Source organism: Artemia franciscana, chromosome 7 (genome assembly GCF_032884065.1).
Source record: "Artemia franciscana chromosome 7, ASM3288406v1, whole genome shotgun sequence".
Taxonomy (NCBI): domain Eukaryota; kingdom Metazoa; phylum Arthropoda; class Branchiopoda; order Anostraca; family Artemiidae; genus Artemia; species Artemia franciscana.
In genome coordinates this window covers 16397941-16415710 of record NC_088869.1, presented here as the reverse complement: position 1 = coordinate 16415710, position 17770 = coordinate 16397941, and the positions used below count along the sequence as shown (strand labels likewise).

General features: G+C 36.5%; 2 protein-coding genes across 4 annotated transcripts in view; one reads left to right on the top strand and one right to left on the bottom strand.

Moving 5' to 3' along the window:
* Positions 1-17770, bottom strand: part of LOC136028906 (tRNA (32-2'-O)-methyltransferase regulator THADA-like) — a 190001-nt gene that overhangs the window by 152048 nt on the left and 20183 nt on the right. The window lies entirely within an intron of this gene.
* The window catches only part of LOC136028907 (uncharacterized), a 41192-nt gene that overhangs the window by 9622 nt on the left and 13800 nt on the right, over positions 1-17770 (top strand). Inside the window, exons 2-4 of one of the 3 annotated variants that reach the window (XM_065706868.1) lie at positions 6376-6537; positions 12643-12769; positions 15409-15895. In XM_065706868.1, the coding sequence (XP_065562940.1) occupies positions 6376-6537; positions 12643-12769; positions 15409-15497 (378 nt within the window). In that variant the 3' untranslated portion in view covers positions 15498-15895. Of the gene's footprint in view, positions 1-6375; positions 6538-12642; positions 12770-15408; positions 15896-17770 lie in introns of those variants that run through there. The other 2 variants (XM_065706866.1, XM_065706867.1) reach the window with 2 other exon arrangements.

Here is a 17770-nt window from a genome sequence, read left to right as displayed (position 1 = left end):
AGAGCCAAAACCAAACATGCATTAATTCAAAAACGTTCAGAAATTAAATAAAAAAAAACTAATTTTTTTAGCTGAAAGTAAGGAGCGACATTAAAACTTAAAACGAACAGAAATTACTCCGTATATAAAATGGGTTGTCCCCTCCGCAATCCCTCGCTCTTTGCGCTAAAGTTTGACTCTTTGCCACAATTCTACTTTTTAAAACAATTAAAAGCTTTAGCGTAAAGAGCGAGGGATTGCAAAGGGGACAACCCATTTTATATACGGAGTAATTTCTGTTCGTTTTAAGTTTTAATGGTGCTCCTTACTTTCAGCAAAAAAAGATTAGTTTTTTTTATTTAATATCTTAAGGGTGGCTATTTCTGACTCAAACAGAGGGAAAAGATGTTTTACGCAATCTCCAAATTCTTCATTCACTTATCCCTAAAAATACTCACCAAGCATTTTCTTTTCATTAATGATCATTTTTCTTCAAGTTATTTTATCGACTTTTTACATTTTGTCTTTTCGTAGAATGCACAAGTGGTGAAAATTTGCCTAATTAGTGTTTCTGTGTGCGGTGAAGTAATCAATACCTGGGTGCGTGGCAGGTAATCAATTCTGTTACTAGGCCATCTTCTCTGTCTCATTCGGTCCCTTCAAGTGCTGTGATAGATGGCGAAAATGTAGAGAGTGACCTAAAAGTTCAAGATACGTTTACTTCCTATTTTGCTAATAGCGGCCAAACTACAGCCTCTTCTGTAAGTACTTCTTCTTCTCTACCTCATTTTAAGTCGTACCATGGACCACCTTGTCCTAAATCAATGCCATTGGAACCTGTCTCTGACGCTGAAACAGCCAGAATTGTCAATGATTCGAGGGGCTCTTCGCCTTCTGGCCCTGACCGTATTCCGATTAAGGTTGTCAAGTTCATTCTTTCTATCAAAGTTTCTGCCCTCGTGAGACTTGTCAATGTTTCTTTTGAAAATGGTGTCTTCCCAAGCGCTTTAAAGCTTGCTCGTGTTATTACTCTTTTTACAGGTTGATCAAAGAATGATCCTGCAAATTATCGTCCCATATCTCTTTGATCAGTATTTAGTAAATTTTTTTAAAAGCTATGCTTTCTCGACTTCTTGATTTTCTTTATTATAAAAACTTTTTTATGATTTTCAGTTTGGTTTTAGGGCGAAGCACTCAACTGAGAATGCACGCGCAACTCTCTTGTATTATTTACATTCAGCTCTTGACTGTTCGGATACCTGTTGCTCTTTTTCTCGATGTTCGATAAGCATTCGTCTCATTAACACACAAGATTCTTCTTTGGAAACTGCCCCATATTGGTGTAAGAAGGAATGCTTGTTCTGGGTTTCTATCATATTTATCTGGTCAAGTCATCTCAGTTGATCCGGACTTTTCTAACCCTTCTGGAATAGAATTTGGCGTTCCACAAAGATCTGTCTTTGGGCCGATACTATTTTTAATTTACATCAGTGACCTTATTAATGCGGTTAAAAATTTAAAATCTACCATTTGTTGTCGTCTTTGTTAACCAGCATCCGTCACTAATTGTGACAAGAGTTCGTCCTTGCAGGATGTACTTGTTGCTTTTGCTGATGACAGCACTCTTGGCACGGCTGGTAGAACTGAGTCTGATCTTCATTCAAAGATGGTAGTCCTTTTTGAAAGAGTTTTCCAGCGGTTTGATGTAAATTATCCTACCTTAAATGTCGGAAAGTCATGTTTTTCATTTTCTCCAGTCTCATAGGCTTGTCCTGACTTAAATGAAATAAACGTATCAAAAAGTTCTCTAAATAGGCCTAAGGATCGTTACGTTTAATTCCTAGGCATCTTGCTTGACGAATATCTTTCCTTCAAGCATCATATTGAACTGATTAAAATGAAAGTATCCAGGAGTCTTGGAATCCATAGAAAGCTCAAACACACATTCCCAGGGTTGATTCTTAGAATCTTGTTCTGCAGCCTAGTTCAGTCTTATGTTTCATATTGTTCTGTTATTTGGATGTCAACTTTTCCCTCGTCTCAAGCCACTTTCAAAACTTTATAATAAAGCAAGGATTTTTACTCAGAAAACTAACCGATCTCCAGATAAACCCTTGCTTGATTTGAAGTCTCTCTATTTTCTTTCTTGCTCTTCTTTCATTTTTTTTGCAGTTGCGCGGCCATCTTCCTGCTGCCCTATGTAATAATGTCTTGTTTCCGATCAATCGACTTATCATGTCTGCACTTCCAACAATTTACAGATTATTCATGCTCCATCAGTAAAGTCTGACTTCAACCCTCTGACATCTTGCAATAGGATATAGAACAAGCTCCCAGAGTCTGCACGAAGGTGCCACTCGTTTGGTATGTTCAAAAATTATATTAGAGAATTTCTAGCTAGTAAATAAGTATTCCGGTTTCCCTTAGAGTTGATGTCTCCGGATTAAGTTGGATATTTAATTGAGTTGGTGAAATCATGCGCTACCCCCTGCCTAGCTTGCTATTTCGGGGATTAGTAAGGTGGGCGACTGGATTCTTTTGGATTTTGTTTATATTTTTTTGTCTTGGTATTTTTTTCTCCCCTGTTCTTTCCGGGCCATGGAGCCTTATGGGGGAGATTGTGTTGAAATGATTTTTTTTTATGAAATTTACTGTTAAATAAAGAGCTCAGAACAAAATTCCTTTATCTTTCACACATTTTCTTTACGGGCGACGGCATCCACGATGGTTTTTACTCTTGCAGATTTTTTTGTTTTTGATTTTTAGATATTTACAGATTTTTTTGTTCCTTAATATACATCAATCCTACACTTAAGAGAAACTTTCCGATTAACACCCCCCTCTTTGAAAAACTTTGAATTGAATGATGCCCCCTATGAACGATTGAAATTTTGAGCCTACAAGGAAAAAAAATTTAAAATTTGTCTGAAAAGGTTTTCAGGAAGCAAGTTGACTGAAATTTGTCTGAAAAGGTTTTCAGGAAGCAAGGTGACTGAAATTTGTCTGAGAAGGTTTTCAGTAAGCAAGTTGACTGAAATTTGTTTGAAAAGGTTTTCAGCAAGCAAGTTGACTGAAATTTGTCCGAAAAGGTTTTCAGGAAGCAAGTTGGCTGAAATTTGTCTGAAATGGTTTTCAGGAAGCAAGTTGACTGAAACTTGTCTGAAACGGTTTTCAGGATGCAAGTTGACTGAAATTTGTCTGAAAGGGTTTTCAGGATGCAAGTTGACTTTTGACCTAAGGCACAAATGCTTTTATTGTGGCCCTTTAGCGTTTAGGATTTTTTTAGAGGGAGCGTTTTTCTGAAAAAATACGTTTAAACAGAGCTACTTCTTTCTGAGTGTAGGCACATTTAAGAGGGGGTGTAATTTGATATTTCAAAGCTATCTTTTAGCAAAATTATTTTTGTTATGTTGTCGTTGCTTTTATGACAAATAAAAAGACACTGCTGAAATACGAACCCTTTTTTAGCAAAGCGTGGACCACACTTTAACCTTAAAAGGTTTAGGGAGCGGTAACTTTGATGTTGTTTGTTTGAAGTTCGATGTGATCATTGATTTTAGTTTTTATCTTTATAGATTTAATCTATTAGCTACATCTCTTATCTTCATGTTTCATGTGATTACTTATTTTAATTCCAGTTCGTTGTGGGTTTTACTTATTTATTCATAGTCATTTATGTTCATTTCAAGTTAGAATTATTCTATGAACTTACTTCTGTTCGTTTTATGTTTAAATGTAGCTTTTTTACTTCACTTCGAAAAACCCTTTTTTGAAACTTTTTTTTACAACCATCTCGAAGAACGTCCTTTCCTCTCAGAAAAGCTGTAGAACTTGTTTGTTTGAGTTAGGAGGGAAGAACATACTGAAACTCAATAATCTTGGTTCATTTTCAAGAGAAAGAGAGACCACCAAATAAAGGAATTAAAAAGGAATTTCACTAATCTGCATTACGGTGAAAATTTTTAACTAATTTGCATTACGCCGAAATATTTCACAATAATTATTCTCGGCCAGTTTAGCCCTCACCGTAATGAAATAACCAGGCCAAACCAAGCTGGTTACTGGCCTGGAATGATATGCGTTGGCCGCTTATTTACGCTCAGAGAAATTCTTCTCCAACGAGCAAAACACCAGCAGTTTATCACTGGCGTGATTATACACTTCATAAGGGCATTTGGCTTAGTCCTAGAATACGGTGCTTGGTTGGCATCAACTGAAGATAGTGTTTCTAGCAACCTAATAAGATTGAAAGCGTATCTGCGCAATTTATCAATGAGCATCGTGTAAGAAAGAGCTACACCCTTTGAATCGTGCCTTTTGACTCAACAAAATGTTTTGACCCATCGAGAGTTTTAATAACAAATAGGCCGGCCTCGAACTCTACCTCAATTATGTATTTTTCACAGAATGCATTGGCCTTCTGCCTCAGAGTGACATAAAAGCCCAAGAAATGGTCAGCTTACCAAAGTGGCATAGATCACTTAACTGATAAGACTAAAAATCAGTATTCCTAAAATTGAAATCCTCAAATTCGGTTTAGCCTGTCCTTTTTATATAACAAAAAAAGAAATCGAAGTTCTGAGGAAACTGAAGTACCATGGATACCTGAATGATGCTAATGGAAACATCTCGAACGAAATTCGGAATTGGATCTCAACTGCCTCAAACATATTTGCCTTACTCAATTCGTGCTTGAAGCATCAAATCTATCTTTGAAAAAGATTGAAATCTACAAGACACTCGTTAGATTTCGTTTCACCTATATGATTATGAGTCTTGGATATCAGAAGCGCCTGAGATAAATGATCTAAAAGCATTCAACCCCTTTTCCCCCGAAGAATCATCAACGTCAGACTAACTGAAATAGTAACTACTGCAGATCTTCTACAATCATTCTTGCAACCCCATTGGACCTGCACAAAAAAAACTACGCAAGTATGAGCATATTCAACGCCGATCCCCGCAAGATTCTGATTAATAAGACCTCCATTGTCAATCTTCCCTTGGATGGAAGAATTGAGGGACAACGCGATACTTGATCCTCTAGCGCCAACGCTGGCCCTCAACCGAAAAGAAAAATCTATCACTTTAGTTGATGGGACAAAACCTGACTTGAAATCACAATGCTTTGAACCCAAAACTGCCAAATCTGAACTCAGCAACGTAACAATTATTGAGTCCAGGGAAGGATCACTGACGCTTTTCTGAACCAAGTGCAAGTAAGTAAGCTACATTAGTTAATTAAAACGTTCCTACCAAACGCAGGAAAACAAACGTGGGTATGAAGCGGCTGTTGGATCTGTTCTCTTCTATGCAGCCAGGACTTGGCCACTGAAAGCACTTCATCTTCAGGGTATGAAGATCTCTGACTATGACTGTCTACTTAAAATTCAGAGGATACGATATTCAGACATAACCTCAAGTATTGATGTGCGCCACCGTTGCTGTAACATCGAGCCCACCACCACGATTATCAAATTGAAAAAACAGCGCTGGCTCGGCCGTGTCCTGAGAAGATCAGATTATTGAATCCTCTAGCAAGAGCTTCTAGCTGCTCCTTCTTCAGATTGGCGTAGGCGACCTGGAGGGCAATTGAAGGATTGGTGGACAACTGTCAAAGACGACCTTAACCCCGTTGGTGAATTTCAAAATTTTAGCAGAAAGTTGCAGAGCTGCTGGATCAGGTTTGCTGAAGAGCTGGGACAAGATTCCGGTAAATGGGAGCTAAGTATGCAGTCTTCTAGAGGCCGAGTAAGGCATCCGCATCTGGTCCCGCCCCAAATTTAATTAAGTACAGTAAAACAAATGGAATTAAGCTTTTACTGGGGATTCCAACCGTTTAACTTCCTAGCTATTTTTCTTTATTATCAGTAATTATTATATAATTATATAGACGTTTCTAGAATGTCATCATGCCAGTAAAACTTTTCCCACTGTTGGCTTTGCCTTTAGAGTCAGCTTAACAGTTATTTTAATCTCTAAAAAACAACAACATATAATGAGATCCTTTTAGGTCGTTTTAATCCTTTATGGATCTTCATTCTTCATTCTTCCAATAAAAAAAAAAGGAAAAGAAAACAGAAAAGAAAGACACGAAAGAAAACAATAGAGAAAAGAAAATTTGATTTGAGCATCGCTAGCAAGTGTTGAAACGTATCTAGTATTACAGAGGAAATTGTGGTTTCCCAACAGACAATATTCACACCCAAAAGCTTTTCGAATCTTGCATTCAACACAAAGAATGAATCACTAAAGCTAATGATAAGCTGCTAGGGGAAGCAAGCCCTTTGCATTCCTGGTCGGATAGGTAGAGGGCATCCCGTTTCTTTTTATTTTAGTGACATTTATTTCTCAGTTTGCGTGGTCAGCTACTTTTATCAAATCCTTTATTTTTAGGTAAAGTGTGGGAAGCAAGGTCCTGTCACAGGACCAGGAAGTAGCATTGTACCACCACATTTTAGGACCAAAATCGACATTAGACGTCAAAAAGTAAGTTTAGTTTCCCATAGAGGCATAACTAAGAGAGGAGGCTGGGTGTCAACTAGCGGTGGAACGATGGTACTATTTTTCTGATTCCAAACCTAATCTCAATTTTATTTTGAAGTCTCAATTCCGATACTATTCCAAGGCGACTTTCTTTTCTTTCCTTTTTTACAGTATTGATACAAGACTTTTGGAAGTCACGTTGCCTAGTCAAGTTTATTATTGGACATATTTAGGATGCAACAGGCTATTAATCATTTGGTGTTGTTGAAAGTCAGGCTTAAAAACTGATAGTGAATAACATAGAAATTTAACAGAGTTTAAGGAAGTTAAGTTCATTTTCATCAGCGTTGAAGGAAAAGACCATAAAAAAGGTGTGTAACCCCTTCTTGACGTCTGTATTGTTGGAATCCTTTTTCCTTTTTTTAAATCAAGCACAAAAGAAACATTTCTGCACTCCAGAAATAAAAAAAGAAAAGGGAAGATTCCATCACAGTACGGCTTTTTTTAAACATAGAAACGTTAAGTTTTCGTAACAATTTCGAACTCTCTTCTACAGTTGGTTTATACGAAATCGTCAGTGCTCAATACAATATTCCTTGATCCCTGGAATTGAGTTTTCTGCCATTTTTACTACAATATTTTTAATTTTCACTTATAATTCGCCTATGCAGTATAATAAAGATACATAACCCTCATAGATTCTTTCTCCATCCGAGATCAAACTCACCTTACGTAAGTATGAAAATTTCTGAATTTTTTGACAAATTTTAGAAAACAGTTCATCCAGTTAAACTAACAAACCAAGGAATCAAAACTTTTAACTAAACGTTTTAACCATGTTTTAAGGAGGATAAATTAAAACTATCGCAAACTTCAATCAAGAATCGTTACTGCAATCGATTAAAACGATTAAAACTGCTACGATTAAAACTATCGCAAACTGGAATCAATAATAATTCGAAAAAATCAATTAAAAAAAAGAGTTGTTACTACAAACCGATTGCCGTAAAAATATTCCCTTGACTTCATTGATGGATTGAGGGAAGACAGCTTTGTAAATAAAAACAATTTACCTTAAGAAAATCAATGAAGCACAAAGGACATTAAAGCAAAGATTTTTTTTACCCTCCTCCACCCCTGGACCCATCTTCAGTCTATTCATGCCTAAAACTGCGATTTTTTAAGATTTCTTCTTTGACAGATTCCAAATCATGAAGTTTTGAAAAAGTGCACCATTTTCACCAGTATTACTAAGTTGAAACGTAAAAATGAATGAACAAAAAGTAACTAGCTACATATCCTAACAATATTTTTCCGCATAAATTCAACCATTTACGATATGTTGATTCCTAGAAACAACTCCGTCTTCAAAGAAAGGCTACCCCTTCTTAAGCTGTTTGGTGCCATATGTTTTTAGCTCAATTTTAGGTGACTTTTTGCCCATATTTCTTATTGTTTAATTTGGTGCCCTATAATACCGAAAATTACATATGGAGTTTTTTTTCATTCAAAATAGAATTCAAAATTTTGCAAAATATGACAAAAATAGCATATACGGTTGTTTAAATTTTCACTTATTTAGTTCAAACAATCAGATTTCCTTAACGCTTAATGTAAAAGCTCCAACTGAACTTTTTTTTATTCATGCTAAAAAAAAAAAAAAAAAAAAAAAAAAAAAGACAAAATACTAGCCTGACAAAAAACGAATAAAATTTTTACTAAAACTTGAATTATAGAGTGCAATGGCTCCGAAAATCGGGAAAATTTACTCGATTCCAATTCATCGTCCTACCACTATTGGTAACTCTTCCCCTTATATTAGTCCAGTATATTATATATATATATATATATATATATATATATATATATATATATATATATATATATATATATATATATATATATATATATATAATAACTAGCTGTTGGCGTGGCGCTTCGCGCCCCCCCCCAACCTAGTTGGTGGGGGCGCTTCGCGCCCCCCAAGCCCCCCCGCGCACGTAAGTCGTTACGCGCCATATTAGTTACGTGCCATTGTAGTTGTGTCCCTGTGTCCCACCTGTGAATATATATATATATATATATATATATATATATATATATATATATATATATATATATATATATATATATATATATATATATATATATATATATATATATATATATATATATTTATATATATTTAACTAATATATATATATATATATATATATATATATTTAACTACGTAAAACTTGCGAATATACAAAATTCTTTGCTGTCACATTGTCTGTCCATATAAATAGATTGTCAGGTTTATCAACTCTTGAACATGCAACACAATAATTGTCCATGGGAAAACAATCCGTATTCAGACCTATACCGCATTTTTCTAACGATTGCCCTTGAGCTTTGTTGATGGTGATTGCTAATCGAACATTCCCTGAGTCCCCATCGTCATTTATATATCCCCCTGTGCCCCCGGCGCCCCGTTGTGGTTGTGTCCCTGTGTCCTGGTCGTCATTTATATTCCCTGTGTCCCGGTCGTAATTTGAAATCTGGTAGGCATTGATGACCTTATCCAAGTCAAAATCGCAAACCCAATCATCATCGCTATCATTTTTAGTTTTGATATGTTTTGACTCTCGCTGTCCAGGTGGATTTTCATCTAACTGCGCGGTTTTGCGTTCTTTAGCCGCAAGCCTGTTTTCATGCTGTTCTTGTGATTCCTCGGCACGCTTTCTTTTCTTACTTTCTCTATCAGCCGCAAGCCTGTTTTCATGATGTTCTTGTGATTACTCGGCGCGCTTTCTTTTCTTACTTTCTCTATCAGCCGCAAGTCTTTTGGCATAGACTCTTTGAGCAGCTTCCTCGGCAGTTGCCATTGTAGGTTCTTCAGTCATTTTACAATCAAAAATTTCTCTTTCAACGATCTTCTTATAATTAAAAATTTGTCTTTGAACGATTTTCTTAAATACCTGTGTCATGGTCGTCATTTATATTCCCTGTGTCCCGGTCGTCATTTGTGTCCCAGTATCCCAGTCTATTCCTCGGCACGCTTTCTTTTCTTACTTTCTCCGCAAGTCTTTTGGCATAGACTCTTTGAGCAGCTTCCTCGGCTGTTGCCATTGTAGGTTCTTCAGTCATTTTACAATTAGAAATTTCTCTTTCAACGATCTTCTTACAATTAAAAATTTGTCTTTGAACGATATTCTTAAATACCTGTGTCCTGGTCGTCATTTATATTCCCTCAGTCCCGGTCGTCATTTGTGCCCCGGTCTGTAATTTCTCTTTGAGTGTTTTTTCTGTTTAGTTTTTTTTTAGTTTTTTACCATTTTTCTTTTTTCAGTTTTCTTTTTCTTCTTTATTTTTCATCGTCACTATGAAATACATATCGCCGAACCTTTGTTTTTTTAACAAAAATCTGGTAGGCATTGATGACCTTATCCAAGTCAAAATCCCAAACCCAATCATCATCGCTATCATTTTCAGTTTTGATATGTTTTGACTCTCGCTGTCCAGGTGGATTTTCATCTAACTGCGCGGTTTTGCGTTCTTTAGCCGCAAGCCTGTTTTCTTGCTGTTCTTGTGATTCCTCGGCACGCTTTCTTTTCTTACTTTCTCTATCAGCCGCAAGCCTGTTTTCTTGCTGTTCTTGTGATTCCTCGGGATGCTTTCTTTTCTTACTTTCTCTATCAGCCGCAAGTTTTTTGGCATAGAATCTTTGAGCAGCTTCCTCGGCGGTTGCCATTGTAGGTTCTTCAGTCATTTTACAATTAAACATTTTTTCGTCCATGATCTTCTTACATTTAAAAATTTGTCTTTGAACGATTTTCTTAAATACTTTTAATGACGTCATCGTCATAACAAACATGACGACAACTAACTTCATGACGACATGATGACATGACGTCACTCGACAGATACAGTGTGTCCATAAGGTGAACAAGGTAGAGGATGGTTAATGTAGAACGTGAGTTCCCCAAATGTCAAAAGTCAACATTTGGGATTATCTTTACTTTCAACTACTTAGCTAAAAAGCTTCCACATAAATTTGACAATGGAAGCAATTTTAATGATTTGGACACCGTCAAAATGTTGCTTATTCTTTCTTAATCCTCACCGTTATGTTTCTTACTCCTTGTTCTATACTGCTTATTATTATGTCCTTATTCCTTACCCTTAGTGAATTCTTAGGGAAATTTCTAACCTTTGTGAATCTTTCTAACTCATAAGAACTTACCAGAAGACCAAATTTTATTAAAATTAAAGCAAAGTCTTTTTTGGAAAGATTTGGTTCTATTGGAATTTTTAGTGGGCGAATGTTGAACTTTTGCCTAAAAGCCCAGGGTTCTATTTGACATCTTAGGCATGTTTCCACCCTCCAATTGTAACTGAAACCCTTTTTTTCAGATTCGTTAAAACATAAATGTTGACCTGTAAGAACCGTATTGGTATCTAAGCTGTGCTCGTAAGGCTAATTATGGCTCTGTAGGAGAGCACGGAGTTTTGGCTACAGATAAGTGAAGGCCAATCAAGATATTTCAGGATCGTCTCTGGAGCAAAACAAGGATGTGTCCTGTCCTCTTTTCTCTTCATACTGGAGATAGATTTCGTTCTCCGCGGATGCACAAATTACGGGATCCTAATCAGAAACGAAAAGAAGATTGTAAATACAGACTTTGCAGACGACATCAGTCTCCTCGAATCGGACAAGCAGAAACTCCAACAGTTCTTGCATATTGTGAGAAAAAATGCACTACGGTTTGGCTTCAAGATAAATGCATCAAAAAATAAAAATATGGCTGTCACTGGATCCCCCCTCAATATGAAGTGCGGCAACGAGGATGTAGAGCAGGTTATTCAATTTAAATATCTGGGAAGCACAATAGAGAACACAAGGGCAATATTCAAAGAGATTCACACTCGTATCCGACAGGCTAGTGGCTCGTTTACCAGGCTTAAACAGATTTGGCGCTCACATAAGTTCCCAAACTGGCTAAAAATTCGAGTCTTCAACAGTAGTGTCCTCCCAGTTATGCTGTATGGAAGCGGAGGCTGGAAGTTAAATCAGCAGCAAGAAAAGAGACACTAAGCCTTTGAGAACAATTGTCTGCAAAGAATTCTCAACATAAACTGGACACAACATGTCTCGAACCAGACAATACGCCAAATTACTGGGCAACCTCTGGTCACCGACTTGATCAGGACCCGAAGATGTAAACACTTGGGACATGTTGTACGAATGAAAGACGACCCAGCAACAAACTCCATCCTCCAGTGGCAACCATCGGGAACGCGGCAAAGGGGGAAACCAAAGAACACACTACGCCAAACATACCAGAGACCTTATCATCGCGAATACGTCCATAAAACCCCATTGGGTCGACGTTATGGCAGCATTCCATTTGAGGGACGACTGGCTTCTCTTTGTTGATGCCCTGGGTGCCTCTGGAAGCACAAAAGGATCTAAGGTTTAAGGTAGGGTAAGTTTGAGACGTTGCCAACTCAGAAATCATGTACACCAGGTGGCGTCCCAAGTATGGTGATGCTATTCCGAGCGTTTTGGGGGGTATGCCAAGCATTTAAGGACTGTGCCAAATGAGGTGGAACTGTGCAACATAGCCTACATGGCGTTCTGATATGCACACCGTGTGGTGGGAAGTGGGCAACCCCTCGGGGCAGTTAACAGGTATTTTAAGTAGGTATATGGTAAAATATCAACACCAATCACTTGCCAAACAATCTAAATATTGATTACCTTCAAAACAATGATAACTTGGAATTATGAAAAAAGATTTAATTAAAGGGGTTAAATAAAGATATTGACAACTTTTGTCTCCGTAATTCAATTTTTTAAGCTTGTGCTAAAAATACACCGGGCTTTTGTAGGCGAAATTTTGCAAAGTTTTGAGATAACTCGCTGGTTCTGGAAAATTGATGGCTATATTTTTGATAAGACTGTGGAACCACACTTTTTGTAACCGAGTTACGGGACATTTATTACGGATTTATACTTACCCAAAACTTACGGATCTTAGTATATAATCTGGTCTAAGACTGGACAACAATTCTTGCATGACTAATCGTTAACCTTTTTTCAAAATTAAGGTCCGTAAGTATCCGTAATATAAATATACCGCTGCGCATTAAAAAAACGACAAATAATTTTTTCTTTGTTTTTTTTTCTTATAGATGGCGTCATCAGCCGTGAAACCACCAGTTTTGCCAGATAGTCGAACGATTAGAAATGAGAGTAAAAACTTCCAACCGATTAATATTCAGCCATTTACCATGATGCAAAGATGTAAAAGCACTGGAGGTCAGCTAACTATTTTTTTTTCTTTTTTAAATCTATTTACAGGGTTACGTGAAGGTGGCAATACTATTTTTATTTCTTTTCAGGAAAAAAAGGAAATTAAAAAAAGATTTTCGGGGGATGTGGAAAAAGTGGGGAAAATGAAGTTTTCTAGAAAGTCAACTTTATCTTTTCTTGCTTCATACTCAAAGAAAAATAAATATTACATCTAAAATGTCACAATAACGAAGGCTGGGTGGGTTTTTGGGAATCATGACCCCCCCCAAGTTTCTCTCTCTCTCTCTCTCTCTCTCTCTCTCTCTCTCTCCTCTCTCTCTCTCTCTCTCTCTCTCTCTCTCTCTCTCTCTCCTCTCTCTCTCTCTCTCTCTCTCTCTCTCTCTCTCTCTCTCTCTCTCTCTCTCTCTCTCTCTCTCTCTCTCTCTCTCTCTCTCTCTCTCTCTCTTCATAAGCACAGGCATTTTGCACCCCCACCCCTTTCGACCCATGATAATTCAAGGATAGTTTTGGAAACAGGCTTAAACGATCAAATCAATCTCATAAATTAAAACGTGGTAAAATAAACTGTTCTCACATGGTCTGATCAAATCACTGAAGCATTTTTTGGCCTGTCTATTTTGGTATATATAACTTGAGTGCCTAAAGCAGGACCACTGAGCCCAAGCTTCTTTATCCCCTCAACCTTATTAGCACAGACATTTTGCACCTCTTTGGATCATGCTCAGGGATCATTGAGTTCAAGTACCCTAGCTCCTCCCTCTAATTTCGTAAATATGTGGTTGTTGTAAATATGTTGTCTAACTTCGTAAATATCTTCGTTATGTTGCGCCAACTTCAACTCGTAACCCTCCAGGGATCATGAAGGGAATAGTCTGAAGTGATAGAACATGCGTTCTAAATCAAAAGGCAATTAGTAGGGATCTTGTACTTGGCGGTTGCTTTCCAATAAATTTGGGTGTTTCTTTTTCAATTTCATGATTACAAATATAGGAGTGAAATTGCAATGTCACACAAAACACAGTTAACAGTCCATATTTTCTACATCAGCTTTCGTTTTATAACATAATTTGTCGGGGGATTTCTGAGCTTCTTCATTACAAGGCGAGTATTGAAATATTAAAATTCAACAAAATACTGTAAGCTCATATATCCTAAACAAGGTTTGATTTTTGTCACAGTTAGTATTTAAGACCTATTCAAGTCACAAAACATGTACAAAGCGTTATGCCTACACAAGATTTAGTATAAAGCCAAAGCATCTCCCAACTATCATTTGTTTTTACTTTTCTCTGGCTTCATCATTTAGATGAGGCGACCTTGAGAATCGGTCATTCGATTGGAGCAAGCCACAGAATATCAAAACCAAAACCTGTTTAAACCAAAACCTGTTTGAAAGTGTTTATTTCAAACATGGTTGACCATGGGCCTTAATCAAAGGATCGAAGTGTTATTAGTTTATACTGTTATTGTTGTAAGCACCAAAGTGCTGTTGTTGCTATTTGTGCTATTTGGTCTAAAAATCTAAGAATAATTTTTGATATGTACAAGTGGAGCGCCTAAAGTAGGGTTCTACTGCCGTAGCTCCCTCTCCCTGCACTAACTTTCCTAAATTAAGTCATGCTTCACATCTTTCGACTCTTGAATGTTCAGGAATCGGTTACGGAATTGTGTTTAATAATTGAACAAGTGTCATAAAGAAAACATGACAAGTGCAGATTTGTCACTTTAAGTTTGATTTCCTCAAACTTCAGGGTTCGAATATTTCTGAAATCATTAATTAAAAATATAGAACTCCAATTGGAATAGGAGAGTTCTAAAACAAAATATAGTAAATTTAAATTTCCACAATAACTTTAAATTTCCACAATGACTTCCGATGGATCTATCCACAATCCATGAATTTAGGCAACAAAAAACGCCGTATACCAAGTAATAAAATGAAAAGTAAAACATAATTTTTGCATGGAAAGTTTACAGCCAGTTAACTTAAAACGAGTATGAATTTGCTTATATTAGACATCAAACTTAAAACGAACCGAGACTACTGTGACAGAAGAATAATTTCAAAAGAATAGAAATGACAATGAATAATGAAGTCTTACTTAAAAAGAGCAGGAACTACAAGAAATAGGAGGTAGAGCCCCATTTCTCTCAGAAATCTAAAAAGGCTAGGATGCCATTAGCGCTAAAAAAACGAAAAAGGTAAGAAACTTGTTTCAATTGTTAAAACTATTTTAATAACACCTCACTTCTGTATGCAGGTACATTTTTTTTAAAGCAACGTTAAATTTATTTAATTTTTTTCGCTGGCAAGGGGGGGGTTACATCTCTGGACCTGTGCCCTCTGGCTACTGCTCTGCGATCTGCAACACGTACAATACATTAATTCTTTCCTGAAAGGAGATCCTGCAAGAGATAAATTACTAGAAAGGAGCCTAATGAAGAACATTTTTGACAGCATTATTTTTATTGATTGTTGATAAGAACGAAAATATTCGTGAATTGCTTAAGGGATTACCTTGTACATTATTTATTTTAGAATGACGGGAGTGTTGACGTCATTTTTAGCTCTTTTGTAATAGCGTTAGACCTTGCACCAATGCCTAGCTTTTACAGATAAAATATTTTTTTCCACTGAAGGTCAGGAGCAACGTCAAAACTTGAAACGAGCAGAAATTATTCTACATATGAAAGGGGCTACCCCCTCCTAAATACACTGCTGTTTAGGCTATAATTTTTAGGCTATTAATGTTTAGGCTATAATTTCTAGGCTATAATAAAACGAAAAAGGTAAGAAACTTGTTTTAATTATTAAAACTATTTTAATTAGAAACTTCTGCAGAAAGTTTCCATGTTCTTGTTAGCAAGTATTCGGAGGAAAAAGTTGATTAGGAACTTCATTCGGCACATGCTTACATGACAAATTTTAAGGAATTTCAATATCACAATTTCAAAACAGGCTTCCAAAATAACACGCGTATCACTCAAATGGTGCCATTATTACCCTTCAGATAAGATTATCGTGAAAAATACCTGACAAATGAATGTGTGTTCAACAAAGATGTTCTCAGTGGCACCAATTGGAGGAGGGGATTTACCCCCCCCCTAGGTTTTTTCAAATGACTTGTTTGATATTTTTATTCCTAATTTTTTTCTGGAATTTTCATTGAAAATGCTAGATATTAATCTACATCTACATACTAACCTCAATCAAGTTTCCACGAAAAAATTCCTCTATACAGAAACATGTGTGAGAATTAGTTATCTGCGATATTTTTTTTTAAATATACTCTTTATTTATTTCAATTTTCTCTCCTTTTCAATCCATCGGCTAAAACGGAATTTCCAATTTAAACAATCTCTTTAGTTTTTAGTACAGCATAAACGACATTCTAGCCTTTTGGGGGGTATACATGGGAGGGGGAATACAAAACTTATCTAGCAAGATCTTGACTGCTAAGTTAGGAAAGTTTTCTTAACTTAGCAAAATCTTACGTTTTCTTGGACCAACAAGGGGCGCTTTTGATTGTCCTTGAGCTAGACAGTCTACAATGCCTGAGCTGGAATTTTACAATCTATGTCGGAGAAGACTATCTGAGCCTGTTCCTCCAAGCTTTCGTTTCTTCAAGTTGAAAGTTCTGTTCTAGCAGTAATAGTTAGCTTACTACTTAAAAAACGGAGCAAATACGTTCTGAGACCATACTGGCTATACAAAACGTATGAAACCAAGAAAGGAAATAATAAATGAAAAAAAAACAAATAGGTGATAAAACAAGGATTTTGTCAGCCAGTAGCAAAATATGAAGACGAAAATCAAGCAAATATTACGACAAGGACCTACGCCAAGTCATCCTCAGGGCTAAAAAAAACCCGACCGTTTTTTAACGGTCGGTGTCGGTTTAACGGTCGGTGTAACGGTTTTTTTAATGATCGGTATCTACATTTCTCGTCAAATCACCCTCCTTCTGTGAAAAGAGGGATAGTAATTTCTTTAGTCGGCAGGGTTCTAAAAATATGTTCACGTAATCATGTAAAATTTGGGTTTGATTACGTTAAAGATATTCTATTCTGCGATGGTTACCCAATTAGTCCCATTAAAAACATAATAGATAGACGATTAAAAAAGGTAATACATGAAAATAGGGAGCCAGTCCCCCTTGATTCAGATACACTGGCAATTGAGAACAAAACTTTCACAACATTACCATACCTCTCGAAACTCAGCAACAAACTTGGAAAAATTTTCAAAAACATAATATCTCTGTTTCTTTCAAAACTGACAAAAAGGTGAACATTTTTTCAACCCGGGAAAGAATACAACGGACCCTATACTAGGTAGTGATGTCTACAGAGTCCCTTGTTCATGTGGAAAATTTTACATTGGTAGGATCCATCAACAACCAGGGGAACGATTGCATGAACACAAAATTTCAACAGATGTCCCTGAGATTTGAAAATAAAAATGACAACTATGATTCAGCTCTGGCCCAGCATATATACGAAAATCCTGACCATTTAGTTCTTGTTGAAGAGGCAGCTTTACCGTATATCTACCGTAAGTGACCTACCGCCATCTTCTAAAGAGCCAATTGAGATCTGGCTATAAATAGGGATATGGAAGATATTTCCTTAAGCCCAATTTATAACAACCTAATATTATAAGACTATCAATATTTTCGCCCAGTCTAATTTAAGACAGCCTGTCCGCATGTCTAATGAAAAACAAAATTGTAGACAGGCAAAATCTCTTGCAAGGCAAAGGATATTTATTCAATCTAATTGGTAATCTTTCATTGATCTCTAGTTGTTTTTTTCAGTCAGTGTCTTTTCTCCTCTTGCAGAGTTCACTTCAGAAGGTTAGATTTTTTTTTTTTGGGGGGGGGGGTCTGTCGAGTGACGTCATGTCATCACGTCGTCATGAAGTTAGTTGTCGTCATGTTTGTTATGACGATGACGTCATTAAAAGTATTTAAGAAAATCGTTCAAAGACAAATTTTTAATTGTAAG